This window comes from Primulina huaijiensis, chromosome 8 (genome assembly GCF_012295235.1).
Source record: "Primulina huaijiensis isolate GDHJ02 chromosome 8, ASM1229523v2, whole genome shotgun sequence".
NCBI lineage: Eukaryota > Viridiplantae > Streptophyta > Magnoliopsida > Lamiales > Gesneriaceae > Primulina > Primulina huaijiensis.
The window spans coordinates 20,262,541-20,281,230 of NC_133313.1; the positions used below are offsets into that span (position 1 = coordinate 20,262,541).

General features: G+C 33.6%; 3 protein-coding genes and 1 long non-coding RNA gene across 6 annotated transcripts; 3 read left to right on the forward strand and 1 right to left on the reverse strand.

Annotated features, from left to right (window-relative positions):
• Window positions 1–469: 469 nt before the first annotated feature.
• LOC140982614 (glucuronoxylan 4-O-methyltransferase 3-like) lies at window positions 470–2,004 on the forward strand. 2 transcript variants are annotated; one of them, XM_073449198.1, is made up of 2 exons: window positions 470–858; window positions 963–2,004. In XM_073449198.1, exon 2 carries the CDS (start codon window positions 996–998, stop codon window positions 1,740–1,742), a length of 747 nt encoding a protein of 248 aa, XP_073305299.1. In that variant the 5' UTR covers window positions 470–858; window positions 963–995; the 3' UTR covers window positions 1,743–2,004. The 2 variants fall into 2 exon arrangements, with proteins under 2 accessions (XP_073305299.1, XP_073305298.1); XM_073449197.1 differs by having other exon boundaries at window positions 471–2,004.
• Window positions 2,005–2,419: 415 nt separating this feature from the next.
• On the reverse strand, window positions 2,420–4,870 carry LOC140982613 (putative 12-oxophytodienoate reductase 11). The gene is made up of 6 exons (XM_073449196.1): window positions 4,785–4,870; window positions 4,561–4,674; window positions 4,169–4,309; window positions 3,839–3,969; window positions 3,366–3,542; window positions 2,420–3,236 (listed from the first exon to the last, which is right to left on the reverse strand). The coding sequence occupies exons 2-6, from the start codon at window positions 4,659–4,661 to the stop codon at window positions 2,629–2,631; spliced, it is 1,158 nt and encodes a 385-aa protein (XP_073305297.1). The 5' UTR covers window positions 4,662–4,674; window positions 4,785–4,870; the 3' UTR covers window positions 2,420–2,628.
• Window positions 4,871–6,132: 1,262 nt separating this feature from the next.
• LOC140982536 (uncharacterized) lies at window positions 6,133–8,112 on the forward strand. Its single transcript, XR_012176301.1, has 2 exons — window positions 6,133–6,379; window positions 7,633–8,112. It is a non-coding gene; the product is annotated as an uncharacterized lncRNA (long non-coding RNA).
• A 3,619-nt stretch (window positions 8,113–11,731) lies between these two features.
• LOC140982535 (agamous-like MADS-box protein AGL11) lies at window positions 11,732–17,842 on the forward strand. 2 transcript variants are annotated; one of them, XM_073449081.1, is made up of 9 exons: window positions 11,732–11,879; window positions 12,747–12,937; window positions 15,918–15,999; window positions 16,257–16,318; window positions 16,626–16,725; window positions 16,818–16,859; window positions 17,217–17,258; window positions 17,384–17,538; window positions 17,629–17,841. In XM_073449081.1, exons 2-9 carry the CDS (start codon window positions 12,756–12,758, stop codon window positions 17,630–17,632), a joined length of 669 nt encoding a protein of 222 aa, XP_073305182.1. In that variant the 5' UTR covers window positions 11,732–11,879; window positions 12,747–12,755; the 3' UTR covers window positions 17,633–17,841. The 2 variants fall into 2 exon arrangements, with proteins under 2 accessions (XP_073305182.1, XP_073305183.1); XM_073449082.1 differs by having other exon boundaries at window positions 11,748–11,883; window positions 17,629–17,842.
• Window positions 17,843–18,690: the final 848 nt, after the last annotated feature.

Consider the following 18,690-nt stretch of genomic DNA (forward strand, 5'->3'; position numbering starts at 1 on the left):
CCATAGAGTAATATAATTTTGATTTAAGGATAAAATTTTTTTCAATTATTTAATTGTTTTCACCAATGAGCATACGTTTTAAAATCATTTGCAAATCCGAGCATTTTAGGGAGGGAAGGTAGACGACAAGAAACTGAACTACTCAATGAAATTAGGAGGGTTAAACTCAATTATGGAGAATTATATATTGACAAAAACTTGTGTGAGACGGTCTCACGGGTTGTATTTTGTGAGACGAATCTCTTATTTAGGTCATCTATGAAAAATTATTATTTTTTATGCTAAGAGTATTAGTTTTTATTGTGAATATTGGTAGAGTTGACCCGTCTCACAGATAAAAATTCGTGAGACCATCTCACAAAAGACCTACTCTTATATATTAAACTTTAATTTTCTTTTGTTGGTTAAAGATAATCATCCTCTTACTACAGTTGGATCCACCCTTTCTTCAAAAGTCAATTTGTTTGATTGGATCTAACAAGCAGAATTCACCTAATATCATCCCAACTACTATAAATTCGCTTTAAAAAATTTTTATGGCCGAAGCAAAGATGCAACAACTTATCTGTCTCGCACGCTAGAAACAATTATTAGTTCTTTTGTCCCCATCAAACAACAGCCCTTTACTTCATTTTCAAGGGAGATCAAAATTTCCAAACAAACTCATAAAAGTCATGCATTATTTTTCTAGCAATTGATCAAGAAACTTCATCTTCAAAACTTCCCTCCCCTTTCTCTCATTGTAGAAGTTGTGGGGATCGACCAAGACTTCTTGGAATTGGTTGATCAGTATTTCATTGAAAATTATCGAGAAAGGACTCGAAAACAAGAAAAACACAAGGAAAGAAAACATGAGAGGTAAACCACAACACCCCATTAATCTGAAGATCGTTTTCATTTGCTTTTTATTCCTTTTCTTTCTCTTCTTGATCATAAGAACGGGTTTCCCCTACTCTAAGCAGATTACAACAACACTTGATTCCTCAATCCTACAGATGAATTCGTCTAATGTTCATGAAGAACAATTGCCAACAGATTGCCCAACTCTTCCTTTGCTGCCAACTTGCAATAAAATCACATCTTCTTTAGCACACTCACTAGTTCACTATGCAACCTTAAACATCACTCCACAACAAACCTTCAAAGAAATATCCGTATCCCTAAAAGTACTCGAAAAAAAGTCACCATGCAACTTCTTAGTATTTGGTTTAGGCCACGACAGCCTAATGTGGACATCACTGAACCATGGAGGCCGCACAGTTTTTCTTGAAGAAGACAAATCATGGATCGAGCAAATCCAAAGGAAAATCCCATCCTTAGAATCATACCATGTCGTGTATGACACAAAGGTGACACAAGCCGAAGAGCTCCTGGAAATTGGCATCAAAGAAGAGTGTAAAGAAGTGAGTGATCCAAGATTCTCAAAATGTCAACTTGCTTTAAAAGGCTTACCAAATGAAGTGTACGATATTGAGTGGGATCTCATCATGGTGGACGCGCCAACCGGATACTTCGATGGAGCACCAGGGAGGATGACTGCAATTTACACTGCAGCATTGATGGCAAGAAATAGGGAAAATGGTGAGACTGATGTATTTGTGCATGATGTGAACAGGGAGGTCGAGGATAAATTCTCATCGACATTCTTATGTGAAGGATATTTGAGAGAACAAGAAGGGAGATTAAGGCATTTCACATTACCAAGCCACAGGACACGTTTAGGCAGATCTTTTTGTCCATAAAAAACTCGTTCAACCCGCTAAATTCTATGCTGCAAAGATATTTCAGCCACTCATTCATTGATGCATGTTGTCACCTGGGGAATTCAAGAGGGAGGTTTTTTTTTAGTTGTATTTGCTGTTTACTTGTATGTCAGTGCTTGATTAAATGCATCATATTTGATATTTTCTTCATCCTTATATGATTTTCGACAAAAACATGATATAAATTCTTGTACAGATATGAACTACGCAAACATTAAAATGTAATACATACCTTGTTCCACTTCGCATTCGCAATATTAGGGCATGTAAATGAGATTGTGATGCCAATAGGCAATAGAGCGATGTAAATTTGATACGCCATCTCGCTTATGAAGGCTCCCACCCGTGTCCAGGCACAACACTCACCATGAATTTCCCAGGAATGCGGCAAGAATTTTAATTCCAAAATAGACTGTTACAGTTGGAGAGATATTACACAAGACCAAGCATAACTTCTAGGAGCAATTCATGCATCAGAAGCTTCTCAAATTTGAGGAAAAATCTGGAAACAAAGTGGTCTATAAGCTGTCCAATTCATCGTATAAAGATATCTGATAAGGTATTTGATCCAACTTAAATTAACTTGAATAAAAGATAACCAAAGACTTTAGTTCTAAGAAAAGCAGATGTTAGCTGCTATACGTCAAGGCTCGTAATATGGTAAATTTCCTTTATTGTTGACAGCAAACAATTACAAATATGATAAATGTCATCCGACTTCGACTTTTTCGGGCATATGATGCATCAAAGCCATGCAGTGAACCACAGGTAATTTGAAATAAAAGTATCATACTAATCGCCTGTAATAAATCATCATATAGCAATCGGGTAAAGACAAATTTCCACTTGAAGGTGATCTATCATTTTACTTTCCCCGAAACCCGCCATTTTCTTCAAGAAATGGGTAGTCGGTATAGCCTAAAACAGGTTCGGGTGCATAAAACGTCTCCCTTTGATATTTGTTCAGAGGAGCATCAAGCTCAAATCTCTTCGGTAAATCTGGATTAGCCAAGAAATGGCGACCATATGCAACAAGATCAGTACGATTTTCAGCCACAGCTATGTTGCCATCTTCCCTATCATACCCACCAGCAACAATGAAAGTGCCTTTAAATGATTTTCTCATTGGGGCAAGACTCTCTGGACATTCAGCTTTTACCCCAGCAGATATCATCCTTGGTTCAATCATGTGGCAGTACAGGATCCTATATTTGTTCAAGGCATCAGCCAAATAAAGGCCAAGGGCTTCAGGGTTTGAGTCTCCACAGTCAATATAAGTCGCAAAGGGAGAAAGCCTAATCCCAACTCGGTCAGCTCCTATTTCATCACTCACAGCTTCAACTATTTCAAGACCGAACCGACAACGGTTCTCCACAGAACCACCATATTGATCAGTTCGGTCATTCGCTTGATCTTTGAAAAATTGTTCTATCAGATAACCACGTGCACCATGGATCTCAACCCCATCAAAACCTGATGTTAAAAGTAATACGTTTGTCAAAGAGCGAACAAATATTTTCCTAAAAGGTAGAGAAAATTTGTCAATTTTCAAGCAAATCCCATAGCATTAAATAAATTATATGTCAAACAAAAGAATCGCACCAGCTTCTATAGCATTTCTTGCAGCAATCCTGAAATCATTAACAATTTTAGGAATTTCATCTGTCCTTAGTCGGCGTGGAGGGGAAAATGGAGACACATCCACACCATTAGCTCGTATTTGTGGGTTTAATTCCCTATCTGTGCTAGATATAGGAGACTTCCCATTTGGCTGAAACCCTGTAAACGACACGAAGATCAAAATAATGTAGCATGCATGTAATCCTTCACTTCAATGCTAATGGAGAACATAGTTTGCTACAAGCATAAAACATTCAACAACACAAGGCCCAAACAATGTTGCAATCAATGCTTGAGGCATACCATCATCCAGATCATTCCAAATTCGTTTTCTCTCTCTTTCTTGAGCCCAGAAAACATAGGGGATCAAATACCGGATTGATGCAAATCAAACAATACGGAACTCAATGTAACTTACAGTAACATCAATGAGAGATAAGTGTTCAGGGAATCACCGGTGTTCGAAACCCTTCCAGCGTGCCAAATCTGGCAAAAGAAGACAGCTCCTTTGGCATGAACTGCTTCTACTATGGGTTTCCATGCGTCAGTTTGTTCCTTTGTCCATATTCCTGGTGTATTTGGATACCTTACATCGAACAAGATTGAGTTCTTAGTAGCCAGAGATTATCAGAACCGTAGTTCAATAATATTTACAAAAATACAGACTTGACATGCAGCTGCCGGGATGGGAGGCAGGAGTGTCATGGGGCAGACAAATATAAGTTTTAGAAAAATTATAAACAAAATTTTTATTTCTGTTTGTAAATGCCCCGATGTAAACTTACCCATGAGCTGTGTCAGAAACTCCGGTGGCTTCACTCAAGAGAAAACCCCCTTTGGTTGCTTTTTGAGAATAGTACAGGATAGCATGAGGTTGAGAAACATTATTAAAAGATCTCTGCCTAGTCAGTGGTGCCAAAACAATTCTGCAAAATACAGTTTACACAATTAGAATTCAAAATTTCCTACGATTAGCTCTCTGAAATCACCGTCAATCATTCATATTCCATCAAAATCATCATACAACTAAGAATCACCCATATAAATCAACAGGGTCTGCTAAAGATCAAATCTTGATGCTCCACATATTCTCAAAGAATAACATTCTGACATATATACACAAATCCATGAATAAAAACGAAACTCGGGTGGGATTTCTTGAACAGGTAATGAATACCTATGAGAAAGCTGAAAATTTCCCATTTTGTAAGGAGTGAGAAGTGGGATTTGCTGCTTCACTTCTTCCTCCCTCATCTCACTTCCCATATTCGGCCGCATTTCACCCACCTCACTAGAAAAAAATGGAAGTAAGAACGTGATTTACAACTGCAGAGAGGGTGTTTTTTGTGTGCAATTTATATATCTCCACAATCCACTGAAAGATGGAGGCAGCCAGTAGACCTGAGGAGAGCGAGGAGTCTTTTCACGGCAAGTAACGTGGTAAATAGTCCACGACATTGATGACCACAAGAAGAACGCTACAATGATTCGTTAGTAGTACATAAATATCAGTAATTGTAAACGAGAAAATACACGTGGTCTCTTTATAATCATGGGACGAAGTAGTGTCTACAACATAATGCTAGAATCGAACTAACCCCTTAAAATCTACGGGTTTTTTCTATTCACATAGGATACAGAAATGATATTGACACATGAAAAAAGTTCAGCCACAAATTAGAATACAGAGAAAGTTCAATGCTCGGATATCTGGGCATCTTAATGACTATTTGTAGGTAGGTATGCATGCAACCATGTTTTAATTTCTTCCTTTATTTAAAGTTCTAAACATTGTATGGAAAATTTAAAGCATTATCATTTTTTCTAGTAAATAATTAATTTAATAAATAATTGACATTTACTATACAATGATTGGTCACATTTTGCAATTTGCATGGAAATTAATCGGATCGATGAATTGGACCTACCGACCGTATTAGATGAGCCGGTTCAGGGTTGGTATTCCCGACGGGTCATAAGTTTTTTTTAAAAAAATCTCTTGTCGTTACATTTAATATTTGTCTCTCAATATTCTCATAAATATTTGGTTTAATTTTAATTTTGATTAGCAATATTATACATATAAACTTATGGCTGCTTGGAAAGCTGTAAACCAAGTCATTGATGGGAAATGCATTATTAAATTACACGTTTCAACGTGATTGATAGAGGAGAAACAATATTTTTTTTTTTAAAAAAATATTGTTTGAATTATTTTTTAATAAATTTGTTGTATGGTATAAAGATAAAACATTTGTCATTGATTTTGAGTTTAAATCCGATATAAAAGAATTATCGGATAAATAATGAGATAAATAAGAAAAAAATATTTAGGTAAAAAAAAAATCGCCTAGGCTAGCCTAAACATCTATACGGTAGACGGTAGGTGACCATCCACTATATTTTTTAGGAGTATGTCTCTTGTGAGGCGGTCTCACGAATCTTTATCTGTGAGACAGATCAATCTTTCCGATATTCACAATAAAAATTAATACCTCTAACATAAAAAATAATACTTTTTCATAGATGACCCAAATAAAAAACCCGTCTCACAAAATACGATCCGTGAGACCGTCTCACACAAGTTTTTGTCATTTTTTTTTAGAACAATTGTGATTAAAAGGTAAACTTATTATTTTTTTATGTGAAGTAATATATGGAAATAACATGTAAAAAAATTACTTTTAACTGTTTTATAATAATTTGACGAATGATTTGGATACCACTGTTAGAAAGCATTAGAAAAGTTTTGACATAGTGGATTTGTGGTGACTTGCGGGACATCACCATTCACGAGTCCCATTTTAAACCGCAGCCGACAGCGAATTAACCGACGAACAAAGCTTGATTGTTATTATATTTCGGTAACAAACGTAGCAGAAGAAACAAGAAGCAGACTAAAGGAATAATGAACGAAAAGTTTAGTAGATTCAGAACTCCGATCTCTCCGCAACTGTCGTTCCATTTCGTTTCATTCTCGCTTCTATTAATTCCAGGTCTTTACTATTATTTTTTTATCATCACAAACTCGAAATTTCGATTGTGTAGTCTTTTATACTAGTTGTTTTAATGAGAAAGATCGGAACTTTTTTAACCGGGACAAAGATTTTGGTTCTGTTCTTAATTAGTTGCTAAAAAATTATCTGGAAAGAACTCCATAACGGTGATTTCTAATACTAGATCTGAACGTCCTGATGTGGGTTCTGCGTTTTATGGATCTATCTGTAGCCACCGTGAATTTGTTGTGTTGGAGCAGATTAATACAGGTAGTATTTTAGAACCCGTTGAAAGGGTAAATGTTCGATCTTTCTTGATCTTGTTTAACGAGATATTTATGCAGTTTGATGTTTTTTTGAGAGGTCATGACCCGCGTGTATGTAACTACTGGAATAAGATTGGTATTAACCTTCTATCATCCTTGTTAATTTTGTTCATAAAGTAATTGGAAGCTGAAAAGTAGTTGTAAACTTTAAGCTTTTGTTGGGTTGTTGAATAGCCAGCCAATTCAACTGATTGTTCGATTTCCTTGAGTCCAATTGACGTAGTAAGGAAGCAAGATTTCCGAACCAAGCTCATCCCAGTTTTCGTTCTTGACGAACTTGAGTTGAATTCCACAGAGTTTTAGATTTCCCAAGTTCTAACTTCTAAGCGAGTCAAACTGCTGTTGTGTTCAAGACTATTGAAGCTCGGGTTATTTATTCCGATTAAAGGGTTATAAGCTTACTTTGGGCTTATTGCTAGGCTGAAGATGTTTTTGATGTTGATTACATTTTAAATGGTGCTGAGTTCAAATTGGCTTCATTGGATCAGACCCCTCGTCTGTTGCATGTTCTTCATCCGCAAAATATCGGTTTCACAGATCTGCAATGTCCCAAGTCTTCAATACTTTAATGTGTCGAATGTCGATACTACGGATAAGACTTGAGACGTCTACTAAAACAGACACACACAAAAACACACTAAAGTTACAGCGTTTTAAACCGAATGTGGGATAGTCGGCATCAAGATCTTTGCTGTAAACTTATTTCCTGACAATTCATCTTGAGTAGCAAGCTGACACTTTTTCGAGAGTAATTCAATAAATTCTGAATATGAGTATAGAATTTTAAGGGAATTGTTGAAAGTATACACCAATAGTTAAGCGAATTGGAGTATTCATTGCTCCCTTTCTTACTTGTTAAAGGTTTGGGACCTCTATGTTTTTGAAACTCTTGTTAAAACACTTTATCATTGTACCGTTTGTATGCAGGATTAGCAGACATCTCATCATCATCATCAAGTTCTACAAATGAAAAGGGAATCGAAAATGACAAGTCGTCCAGAAGTTCCACCGGATTAATAATCTTGATCTTATGCCTCGGACTCATTGCTGCTGTTGCATTTTCTGTTTTCTTGTACAAGCTGTGGCAGAAGAAGAAGAGAGAAGAACAACATGCCCGCCTTCTCAAGCTTTTTGAACAAGACGACGATCTTGAGGTCGAACTTGGTATCCGGGATTGAGATTGGGTGTTGACTAAGTTTGATGTCTATTGTTGAAACCGGAAAAGGGTGGTTTTTACATTCATTACATTGTGGCCTCTTTTTAAGGTTAATATGTTAAATATGGTCAGAAGAAGCTAAGTATATCTTCATTTCACCATTTATCTAGTGATTTGTTGATTTGTTCCTGTTCGTAAATACATTATATGTATTTGAACTTGTCACGAAAAGTTGAAAATTGTTTCAACAATTTGGCGATTCTTTTTTTTTTTTTTTTGAAACATTTGATATTTTGGTCCTAGTTCGTATAATTTTTCTTAGGCTTTTTGTTATTTGTTACCTTCGCAATTTCTCCATGTCCCAAAAATTTGTGTGATTTCATTGAATTTAGTTCTTAGGATACCTTTGGCTAGTTATTAATAGTTCGAATTTTTTTGAGTAAAATCTCGAATTCGAATCTTGTATAGAAGAAATGGGCATAACCTCCGGTTCACATCCGTCGTAAGCTACTATCGGTCTGATGATCGGTCAACGGAAGTCATTCAATCCTCTTGGCTGCAAAAATAAATAAAATAAAAAATAAAAAAAAATAGCGAAAGATTCCGTTTGAGATAAATTTAAACGTCACATGAGGAGAATTGAATTAAGGCTGAATACAATAAAGAGGGGTGGTGTTCACGTTTGGACCACATTTCAACATCTTGAGAACTTTCCTTTTGTATAATTTTAATTTTCAAAATCAATTCTCTCCAAAAAAATAAAAAATAAAAAATAAAAATTTTGCAAGTATCGATTATTACATGTATTTCAATAATGTTACGCGATAACTTAGTGACTATCTAAGTCACATGTAAAATTGACATGTGAGACTGTATCGAATGAATTTTTGTGAAACTTGGAAAGACTCGGTCAAAATTATAGTATTGTTACTTTTTTTGGAAGAGAGATTGATATATAAAAGAAAGCTTGACTTGCTAATTTTCTTGGAACCAATTTTAGAAAAGAAATTGACTTTGATATTGCTGTATGGAATCGAATCCATTACAAAGAATGCAACGTGACACGGTCACGCAACTCAATTAAAATGTTCTAATTATAACAACAATATTGAAAATCATTTCCAAGTCCCATAGTCTTTATTACAAATTTTATTTTCTTCTTTTCCCTTTTTTTTTCATCCTATTTCCAAAAATTTAACACGACTTCATTATCTTATTCGGAGGAGTGCTCTCAGTCCCCCGGTTAGGGTTATGAACTTATAATCTAATTATCGAGTCAAGCATTGCAGGCTGGCCTAATTCGTGCATAATATAGTAGTAGTAAAGATTGTATGATGCAGTAACAAAGGCCAGTCGATCAAAAACCGATTAGATCTTGTCGGCTTCGGGTTAGACCGATTTATTTTGAATAAAAATCATGATGGAACTAGAGAATTCTCATAAATAAAAAACTGGCAAGTAACTTTAATTTCCAAGGGTATAAAAATTATTAAAATGTATTTTAAATTGGGCTAGACTTAATTAAAAATGTTTTAATATGTACATGATTCAAATTAAATTTTCAAAGGAAGTCGATTGCAAAGTCCTTGGCTCCTTGTGCGTGTTCTGACCAAATTTACAAGCTAAATATCGACCAACCCAAAAAATTTAACCATTTCCTTGCAAAATGACTAAAGTACGATCTAATTTTTCTTGTACGTTGAACTGAAACATTCATCTTCTAATTAAATATATAAGATAATAATATTAAAAAAAAAATCTTTTGTAGTAATTAATCTTTTTGCTGCGTTTCATGCTGAATAGTCTACTTTGAAATATTTTTGTTACATGTTACGAACAAAAGTGTTATCGGTTACTAATTAATATACAATAAGAATCAAGATATATACGAGAACAATGTTGTAACGTCTCAAATTCGACGACTGTCCTCACTGTACCAAGACGAGTATTTCCAGTGTGCTTATATCATCACTCACACACACCCTAAGAAACTTCTCAGGGGGTCACCCATTCCGAAATTGCCACTACAAGAAATATGACTTTCAACAACGCACCTACGACAACGGTTTTCACTAAAACCGTTGTCGTATACTTTTTAACAACGGTTTTAGTGAAAACCGTTGTCTTTTAGCGTGTTTTTTAAGCAAAAGAAAATCGTTGTCTTTTGGCGTTTTTTTGGGATCAAAGCCGTTGTCTTTGAGCGTTTTTTTAGGGTCAACGACAACGGTTTTATAAATCGTTGTCTATTAGCGTGTTTTTTTGGACAATCGACAACGATTTTAGAAAATCGTTGTCGATTAGCGTGTTTTTTGGACAAACAACAACGGTTCATTTAAACCGTCGCTAAATTCGCAACGGTTTTAGCAAAACCGTCGCTAATTTAAAAATAGCGAAAGTTTTGCTTAAAACCGTCGCTAAATTTAGCGACGGTTTATATTTCGTCGCTTTATATAGCGACGGTTTTAAGCAAAACTGTCGCATGTTTTAAATCAGCGACGATTTTACTGAAACTGTCGCTAAATTTAGCGACGGATTTAGCAAAACCGTCGCTATATTTAGCGACAATTTTGCTAAATTTGCCACGTTTTAATGACTAGAACGGTTTAACCAAAAACCGTCGCAAATTGTCTATAAATATCCGCAGTTTCGGTCCATTTTCCTCATACTACTTCATAACACTTAAAATTTTTCTCTCTTGCACGATTTTATTTTCGATTTAGGGTAAATTTTTTAGCTTTAATTTTTTGTAAATTTAAAGTGTTGGTTAAGATCATTAATATTGTTAGCATAGTCAGATTATAAGTTTTTTTTAGATATATTAAATTATTAAAAGTAATATTTTTTTTATTTTACTGAAACAATTAGCGACTGTTTTAGCAAAACCGTCGCTAAATACCGCTGAAACAAAACAATTTAACAACGGTGAAAAACCGTTGTCGTTGATCTACGACATCGGTTTTTAACCGTTATCTTTGAGCGAATACTTTAACAACATGAGCTTTAACAACGGTTTTTCAGAGCTTACGACAACGGTTTTTCACCATTGTCTTTGGGCTTTTTTCTTGTAGTGTGCCCCAATTCAAGGGGGCTTGACCTTGATAAGCTACCGAAAAAGAGATGCACCATCTTGGCATGAGTAGTACCTATCAAATCTTTTAAACCCTCATCAACTACACAATCCCATACCTGAATAGTTTTTGGAATCCCTCTTATTCCGGTGTAAGATCGGTTCATTCATGGCACCGATGATCACCCCCGCCCTCTTCGGCCCCGGGCCTTACAAATGTTGTTATTACTTATAGAAAATATATAATTAATCGTATATATTTTGTCACCTCCGATAAAAGTCAAGTTTGTGGATACAACACTTCCCAATTAGATAATAGTGAACTCTAGGTGGACTGCACCAAACCCTAATCTGTCGAAACAGTGATTTAACATGTATTACTATTAAACAGGCCTTCATACCACCATTAATTAGCCACATAAATAATTTGTTTTCATGATAAAGAAATCTTCAATAACATTTTTTTTAGTACCAATATGTATCACTAATACAAATTTACCACATGTATTGATTANTATATATATATTGATTATCTTTTTGGTGTTTGATTACAGCAAAGAGAGAAGCATTTTGCAAGGGCACAATGGTCCACATGGGAATTAAATTAAAGGCCAAAACGATTGCAGTTTTTGGTGAGTTTCTCCACTGCAAAGCTGCTGATAATGGCTAGGCTACAACACCACGCATGGTGCATATCTGGAAAACAAGTCATTTTCTTGGCCAGCTCAATCTCTCTCACGCACCCACATACATTTTCAACCTATACGCTAAATTAGCTACCATATACAAAGAAAGAATATGGATAAATATGGCTTTGGGCCTGTGACGAGCTATTAATCAAGAGCCTGAGTTTCTTTAGTCGGAGGGATTCTTTGAACTTCGTGTTAGCTCAAGCTTTCGGGGAAATAATTCTACTCGCCGGGAAATAGCAATATTTGCCCAAGAGGCCAGGTCTGTTCAGTATGTCATCCAATGATGATTATCTGAAGCGGGGAACATGGATAAAGAAAATTTGTGTTTTCTTTTTTTAAATTGGGGTTTCATTTAATTTCTTTCCTCTTCATGCATTAGGGCACAGTTTCAGATGTTTTCTTTGCCATTTGTGCAAATTTAGTGGAATTATGTGGTCAACCATAGATCTGAGCTAAAGAGCAAAAAATGAAGAAAAATCAAGCTTTCTTGCATGGAAGATTTCGTTTTCATTTCATGGTTTTTGGTTCCCAAGAACTGCTTAAAATCATGAATATATGTGTGTTTCTAATTCTTTGTGTTCGTACAAGAAGAAAATCTTGATGGGGTTTCCCCCATTTTTATGCATGCTTCTTTCTTAAAGCTACAATGTGTTCCTACAAAAAATTATCATTTCTTTTCCTTTGTTTGATTCTATACTATCCCTCATCAGTTTGTTGTTAAATTCAGCTCTTGAGTTGATATACTATTTCGTCTAATTTTATTTCCTTCCTTATGTTTTTTAATCATGTTATCAAAGTCAAGGGCTTTATTTTCTTTAATAATCCTCCATTTTCCTGTCATGTTTTTTTTTTTTTTTTTTTTTTTTTTTTTTTTTTTTTTTTTTTTTTGTAATTATGAGATATCGATCTATGAGCTTCTTTACCAGGGATGAGGCAAAAGACAGCATTTTTACAATGTTTATTTGCAAATTCAAGAAATGCCTCTTGTATGAGTGCGTGTGTACACATATAAATCAAGTCCTTTTCTAACTATTATCATTTGTGATCTTCCCAGCGAATTTATTGAAGTTGTATTACTAATTAACAAAAACTTTGACAAGAAAGTAAAACTTACATTAATACTTAGGGGTGAGAAATGGGACGAGGAAAGATCGAGATCAAGAGGATTGAAAACAACACCAATCGACAAGTTACGTTCTGTAAGCGAAGAAATGGTCTACTGAAGAAAGCTTATGAACTTTCAGTTCTGTGTGATGTCGAAGTTGCACTAATAGTTTTCTCTAGCCGTGGACGAGTCTACGAGTATGCCAACAATAAGTAAGTCTCACAACTCTCCCTTCTTCCTCTTCCTTTTTCGGCTTCAATAATGCTTAATCTTTATCATTATTGCCAAGACATGATCTCAAATATATATCTGTACAAATTAAATCATTCATACACACTTTTGATTTGGATCAGCTTCTTTTGTCTTAATTAAAACTTCAAGATTCTAATTACAGCCTAAAGCACACAGCATATGCATTAACATCTATACTATATATACATAAAACGAAAGCACGGTTTTTATTAGGCGTGTGTCGTCTGCCTTAAAGTTGCAGTCTTAATTAAATCAAGAAAAAAAACATACAATTTTTTAAAAAATATCAATTTGGAGCCATAGTCTAAATAATTTTTGTGTAACTTGATTTGAATTTATTAAAAATAATTTTCTTGTAAAACTTTTCAACTTTTAATCCATTTGACTGTGTTACTAACATAAGCAATATATATAATTAATGACACAAATTAATCGAATTCATGAATAACTATTTGGAAATTAGTAATGCATGAGCAAGGGCTCAGTACAGTACAGACACAATTATCTAGAACAGCAGTAGAAACATGCAGAGTTCTGATTCTCTTTCACATTTTCGTTGTTCAAAACTAGCAGTTCATTTTTGGTGATTATAGTCCCAATGCTTACCCAATCCAGCACTTCAAATATTTCCTTCAGGTTTTCAAACAATATATATATTCTCCAGCACAACTACGAGTACTGTTGTCTTACAAAGATAAAGACCTACAAAATTCATTAGGTTTAGGTTCTTTGTCTTTCCATTTTAATGTATATATATCTTATTGTATACATATACAATTTTGCTCTTCCCTCCCTTTGACGTTTAAAACATTATACAGAACACAAAATATATAAGCTTTTGTTTTTGTACCTACCTTTAACAACTATAAGTGCAGCACACAGTCTTTTATTAAAGACTTTTTGAAATTTATTTTTTCGACTAAAAATCCCATCCTAAATATAATAAATCAGATGAATTAATTAATATCTTATTAACGGACTCAAAAAATGTGTGCGTGCGCGTATGTGTGTGTCTATATATATATATAAGTAATATTTGTTTTACTATGTATGAATCCTAACATATGATGACATCTTTAAATTTGTGTATGTTTCTTGAAAGTCGTGTCTATAAATATTTGGTTAATAAGCGCTTGCTTTCAAGTTTCAATAAACAATATTGTCGCTGAAGGTATTTTGTTTAAAATAATAATAAAAATTGTGTGTATTATATACGAGTATTATCTCGCATGTTGTAACACTCGTTGAGGACATGCTGAGGAATAATTCAACACACAAATAGTTAACTTAATTAAAAGTAGCACAAAATAATTATATGCACAAGTTAACACACTTGTGCGATGCTTCAAAGCTAAATAATTAACATAAAAGAAAAAGAGTTTACAAAACCAATACTAGTGAAGAAAATATCAATAATAGAAATAACCAAAACGCAAAAATGCAAATCTGCGTGCAATTAAACAATTATTCAATCAACAATTTGTACGACAGCTTTCTTCAAATGTCTCAACACGTCACGGCAACACAGGGATACTTCGTCTTTACGAGTTCTTCAGAAAATTCTCGCGAGCTTTATTTCTGTTCTCTTATATCTTGCTCGTATCGCTTCTCTTGTGCATCAATAAGAACATTAGTCTTTCATTAAGAAACAAACTCCTTTAAATATTAGAGATCAAATCTAAAGTTTAAGAAATTCTATATTTTAGAAAGAAAAAACTATTATGCAAAATCTTATCGATAAAAGAAAATAATTTAGAAGATAAATTATCTTACAAACACAAGTCACGTTTCCTTTCACTTGCAAAGTGGAATTCAAGCAATTATAAGATTTAATTTTTTGATAAAATCCCAAAGATAAAGAAATTAATCATGAACATAAAGAATACTATAGAAATGTTGTTCCCCAAAAAGTCACACTCAGAAGTCAGGATTTATCGATATTTTTTTTTATCAATGGCTTATCATCAAATAGGCAGTATTCCACTACGTACAATTATATATAATTAATAAATACCACATTTCTCTAATTTTTCTGCTTTTATCTTTTGTTTAGTTATTCCATTCATCTATACACATAATGAATGATCGATCGGGTAAAAATATTTCAATAAATACATACGAATATTATTCATCTAAATATATAAAATAGGAGATAAATATTAAAAATGTAAAATAAATACATAAACACAGGAAACACAGTCTATTCTTCCAAATATGTAGAATTACGCAAACCAGATGGATAAACATATGAATATATGGTGTCTAATCTGAAATAAAGTTCAGTGGTTAAGATATAATCCCACTTCATGGTCATATTTTGTTGCACGCAAAATTTGAATTTTTTTTAAAAAAATGATTCTCTCTTTTCGACAAAATATCTGTCTATGATACGGTAAGAAGGGTAATTAAAAGTAGCGAAAATTGTCATTTTTGTTATGTATATTTATATTAGTCTATTCACTATTTTGATATTTTATACTATCAAATTCAATATTAGTTCACTATCTTTGTTTCATTTGAAATTTTGGTCATTTTACGATTGATGTGGTGCTGACATGACGACGACCTCATGTCGAAGTGGTGTTCATGTGTGTGATTGCACATTAGTAGTTACTATTAAAAATAATTAAGATTGTCAAAATTGAAATACATGACGGAAACCGATGATAAAATTTATAATAAATTCATATTTGAAATTTATATATGTGTATTTATGAAATTTACAGTAAACAAAAATGTATAATTAAAGGTTCGATCAGTAGAAATGGTTAAAATCTTATATTACAACCAATTATTTATGACTAATTGTTTAACCATGAAAGTAAACCTTCAAAATTTTCTTTTATAATTTCTCCATGCAGGAATCCTGTACGTGTTATGTTTGAAATATTGATGTATGTTTATATTATTTATTAAATGTGCGATATTACATGTATGCAGCATTAGGTCAACTATAGAAAGGTACAAAAAGTCAACAGCAGATTCCTCAAATGCATACACCACTCAAGAGATCAATGCTCAAGTAAGTGATCCGTTTGAAATGCATCGATCAAACATTTGTTACATAAACAAGATCAAATTGTCACAAAAATATTGAAAAAAACCTGAACTTATGTATGACCACCGGGTGCGAATACAACATGAATTCGAGCAAGGCTACTCGCGCACCCGAATTAATACGTGTGTACATACTGTATTATATATATGTAATTGTACCTATATGAAATATTCTGACCGATTTTTCGGTGGTTGTTTCTTATTATTTGAATCCGAATACAGTTTTACCAACAAGAATCGAAGAAGATGCACGTCCAAATACAGATGCTCCAGAACTCCAACAGGTATCGATCACGTCCATGGTAATTACACGCGCAGCAAATAATATATAAACCAAGAAAAGTGGAATACTAAATGTGTGTTTAATTTGCTTTTATTTTAAATTCTTTTGGTGTCTTTTTTATTTAAGAAAATGGGTTTTTTGGAAAAGATCGATATGATTAACGAAGTGTATATGGTTTTGTTCTTGGAAAAAATTATAGTTTATAGTAGTGGTCAAATCTTTAGAAGTTGTAAAACTTTTTTGTATAGCGATATTTCACATATTATAGACATAACATGCCAACTATTTACATATATACTCTTTCGTAGGCATCTTTTGGGCGAGGGTTTGGGGTCGTTGAATGTGAAGGAGTTGAAGCAGCTCGAAACTAGGCTTGAGCGAGGCATCACAAGAATCAGGGCCAAGAAGGTATATATGATAAATAATTACAAGAAATCAATCGATAATCACACTTTTTTCTTATAATAATATATCTTTATGTTATTGTTTTGTTCCAACAGCATGAAATGATACTGGCAGAAACTGAGATTTTGCACAAGAGGGTAATTTTCTTCGGCTCTCGGTTTATAGACTGATTCACCTTATTTGTGTTGTAAAAAGTAGTGACGATCCGTTTGAAGTTTTTGGCTTAGTCCACCTACATTTTGATTGATGGACTGGTAGGGTCTGCCAAACCCTCTAACCCTGACTAGGTGGTGTTTTTGTCATATAAAAGAAAACATAATGCACGAATCTTTAAAAACACAATTAATTTAACTATATTCGTAGCCCCGGATTGTTGTTGCTCAATATTATAATTACGATGGAGAAATATATAGATTTTTTTTCCTTTTGAATATTTAGTGGTCGTGACAAATTCGTGATGACCATCTATTTTGTGGAACCTGTTCTTCCAACAGGAAAATCAGCTGGAGCAGGAAAATGCCTGTCTCAGGGCAAAGGTGACGTTTAACATGCAAACATTAACTATGATGATTCTTGTTATGGAATATGCAATAATCGAAATGATTAAACAACTAGAAGTTTCATAAATATATTCTGAAACATATAAAATTGCAAAATTCAGATAGCAGAAAATGAGAGGCTCCAGCAATTTAGCATGATTCCTGCTGGGCAAGAGTACAACATCCAGTCTTATTTCACAAGCAATGTGCTACAATTGAATATGATGGAGACCACATCGATCTATCCTGTTCTGGACAAGCCGACTCTTCATCTCGGGTAGTATTAGTTCTTTACATGAAATTAAGTCTATGTCATGATATTTATGCTTACATTCTTTTTTTTTTTTCTCTCTTCTTGTCTATGCAGGTAGACGATTTTTCCGCGGCGTTGTTTTTCCGAATAACGTACAAGTGTTTCCGTTGTAGTGTTTAACGAGCTGTATCGTTTTGCAGGCATGGAACTAACTATACATTTTAATGTGTTTTTCTTGCATTTTCTTGATGATCAGTACTTGTGTGGATATCTATATATGTTTCTATGAATGCATCTCGTTAATTTACTTAGACCCCTTGCAATACATGTGCGTTGAAGGCTATTATGATATATCATTCAAACAGAAATTGTATTTACTTCTACGACTGAAAAAAGTAAAAGATGGAAATTTTATTTATCGAGATCAGTTCAATTTTTTTAACACATAATAAATTGGTCAGAAATTAATAATATATAATATAAATCAAGTATGTATGTCATAGTAACGAGATGATAAGCGACCAAGTCAATCAACCCGATTTAAATATGTTTTTTTTTTTATAAGATGGTCTCACAAAGTTTTTTCTTCAGACGGGTCAGTCAACTCGATGTATATTTAAAGTGAAAACTAATGTTTTTAATATAAAAAAAGTAATATGTTTTTCATGAATCGAATCGATCGAGTTGGAAATTCGTCACATAAAATTGACACGTGAGAACCTTAAGCGAAGAAGAAGAATCATATGAAATAGGGAACACCCCAATTCAAAAGTTTCTGTGTTAATATTTTTTATTAATTTTATTTTGGATAATGAGTGATTGCATGACTTAGTCATTTAACTTACTATTTTTTTAAAAGAGTAAATCTCTTGTGAGACAGTCTCACGAATTTTTATCTGTGAGACGGGTCAACCCTACCAATATTCAGAATAAAAAATAATATTTTTTCATGAATGACCCAAATAAAAGATTCGACACACGAAATTGATCGACCGTGAGACCGTCTCATAAGAGTTTTTGTGTTTTTTAAATTAATTGAGCCTTTGTAATCAACACAAATATATTATTTTACTCGATGAAATCTTAAATTAAAATATTTGAGTTAAGTTCAAGTCTCAAATTTAACATAATATCATAACCAAGTTCCAATCCTAGTCCAAGTTCATCCTGCTACGA

Excerpts from the sequence above, each read along its gene's own strand:
- LOC140982614 (XM_073449197.1), top strand. The coding sequence starts at position 852 with ATGAGAGGTAAACCACAACACCCCATTAATCTGAAGATCGTTTTCATT.
- LOC140982535 (XM_073449081.1), top strand. The coding sequence starts at position 12,756 with ATGGGACGAGGAAAGATCGAGATCAAGAGGATTGAAAACAACACCAAT. Across the intron at positions 12,938-15,917 it reads TACGAGTATGCCAACAATAA|CATTAGGTCAACTATAGAAA; the intron begins GTAAGTCTCACA and ends ACATGTATGCAG. Across the intron at positions 16,319-16,625 it reads ATGCTCCAGAACTCCAACAG|GCATCTTTTGGGCGAGGGTT; the intron begins GTATCGATCACG and ends ACTCTTTCGTAG.
- LOC140982613 (XM_073449196.1), bottom strand. The coding sequence starts at position 4,661 with ATGCGGCCGAATATGGGAAGTGAGATGAGGGAGGAAGAAGTGAAGCAG. Across the intron at positions 3,970-4,168 it reads GTTTCTGACACAGCTCATGG|GTATCCAAATACACCAGGAA; the intron begins GTAAGTTTACAT and ends GTTCGATGTAAG. Across the intron at positions 3,237-3,365 it reads AAGAAATGCTATAGAAGCTG|GTTTTGATGGGGTTGAGATC; the intron begins GTGCGATTCTTT and ends TTTTAACATCAG.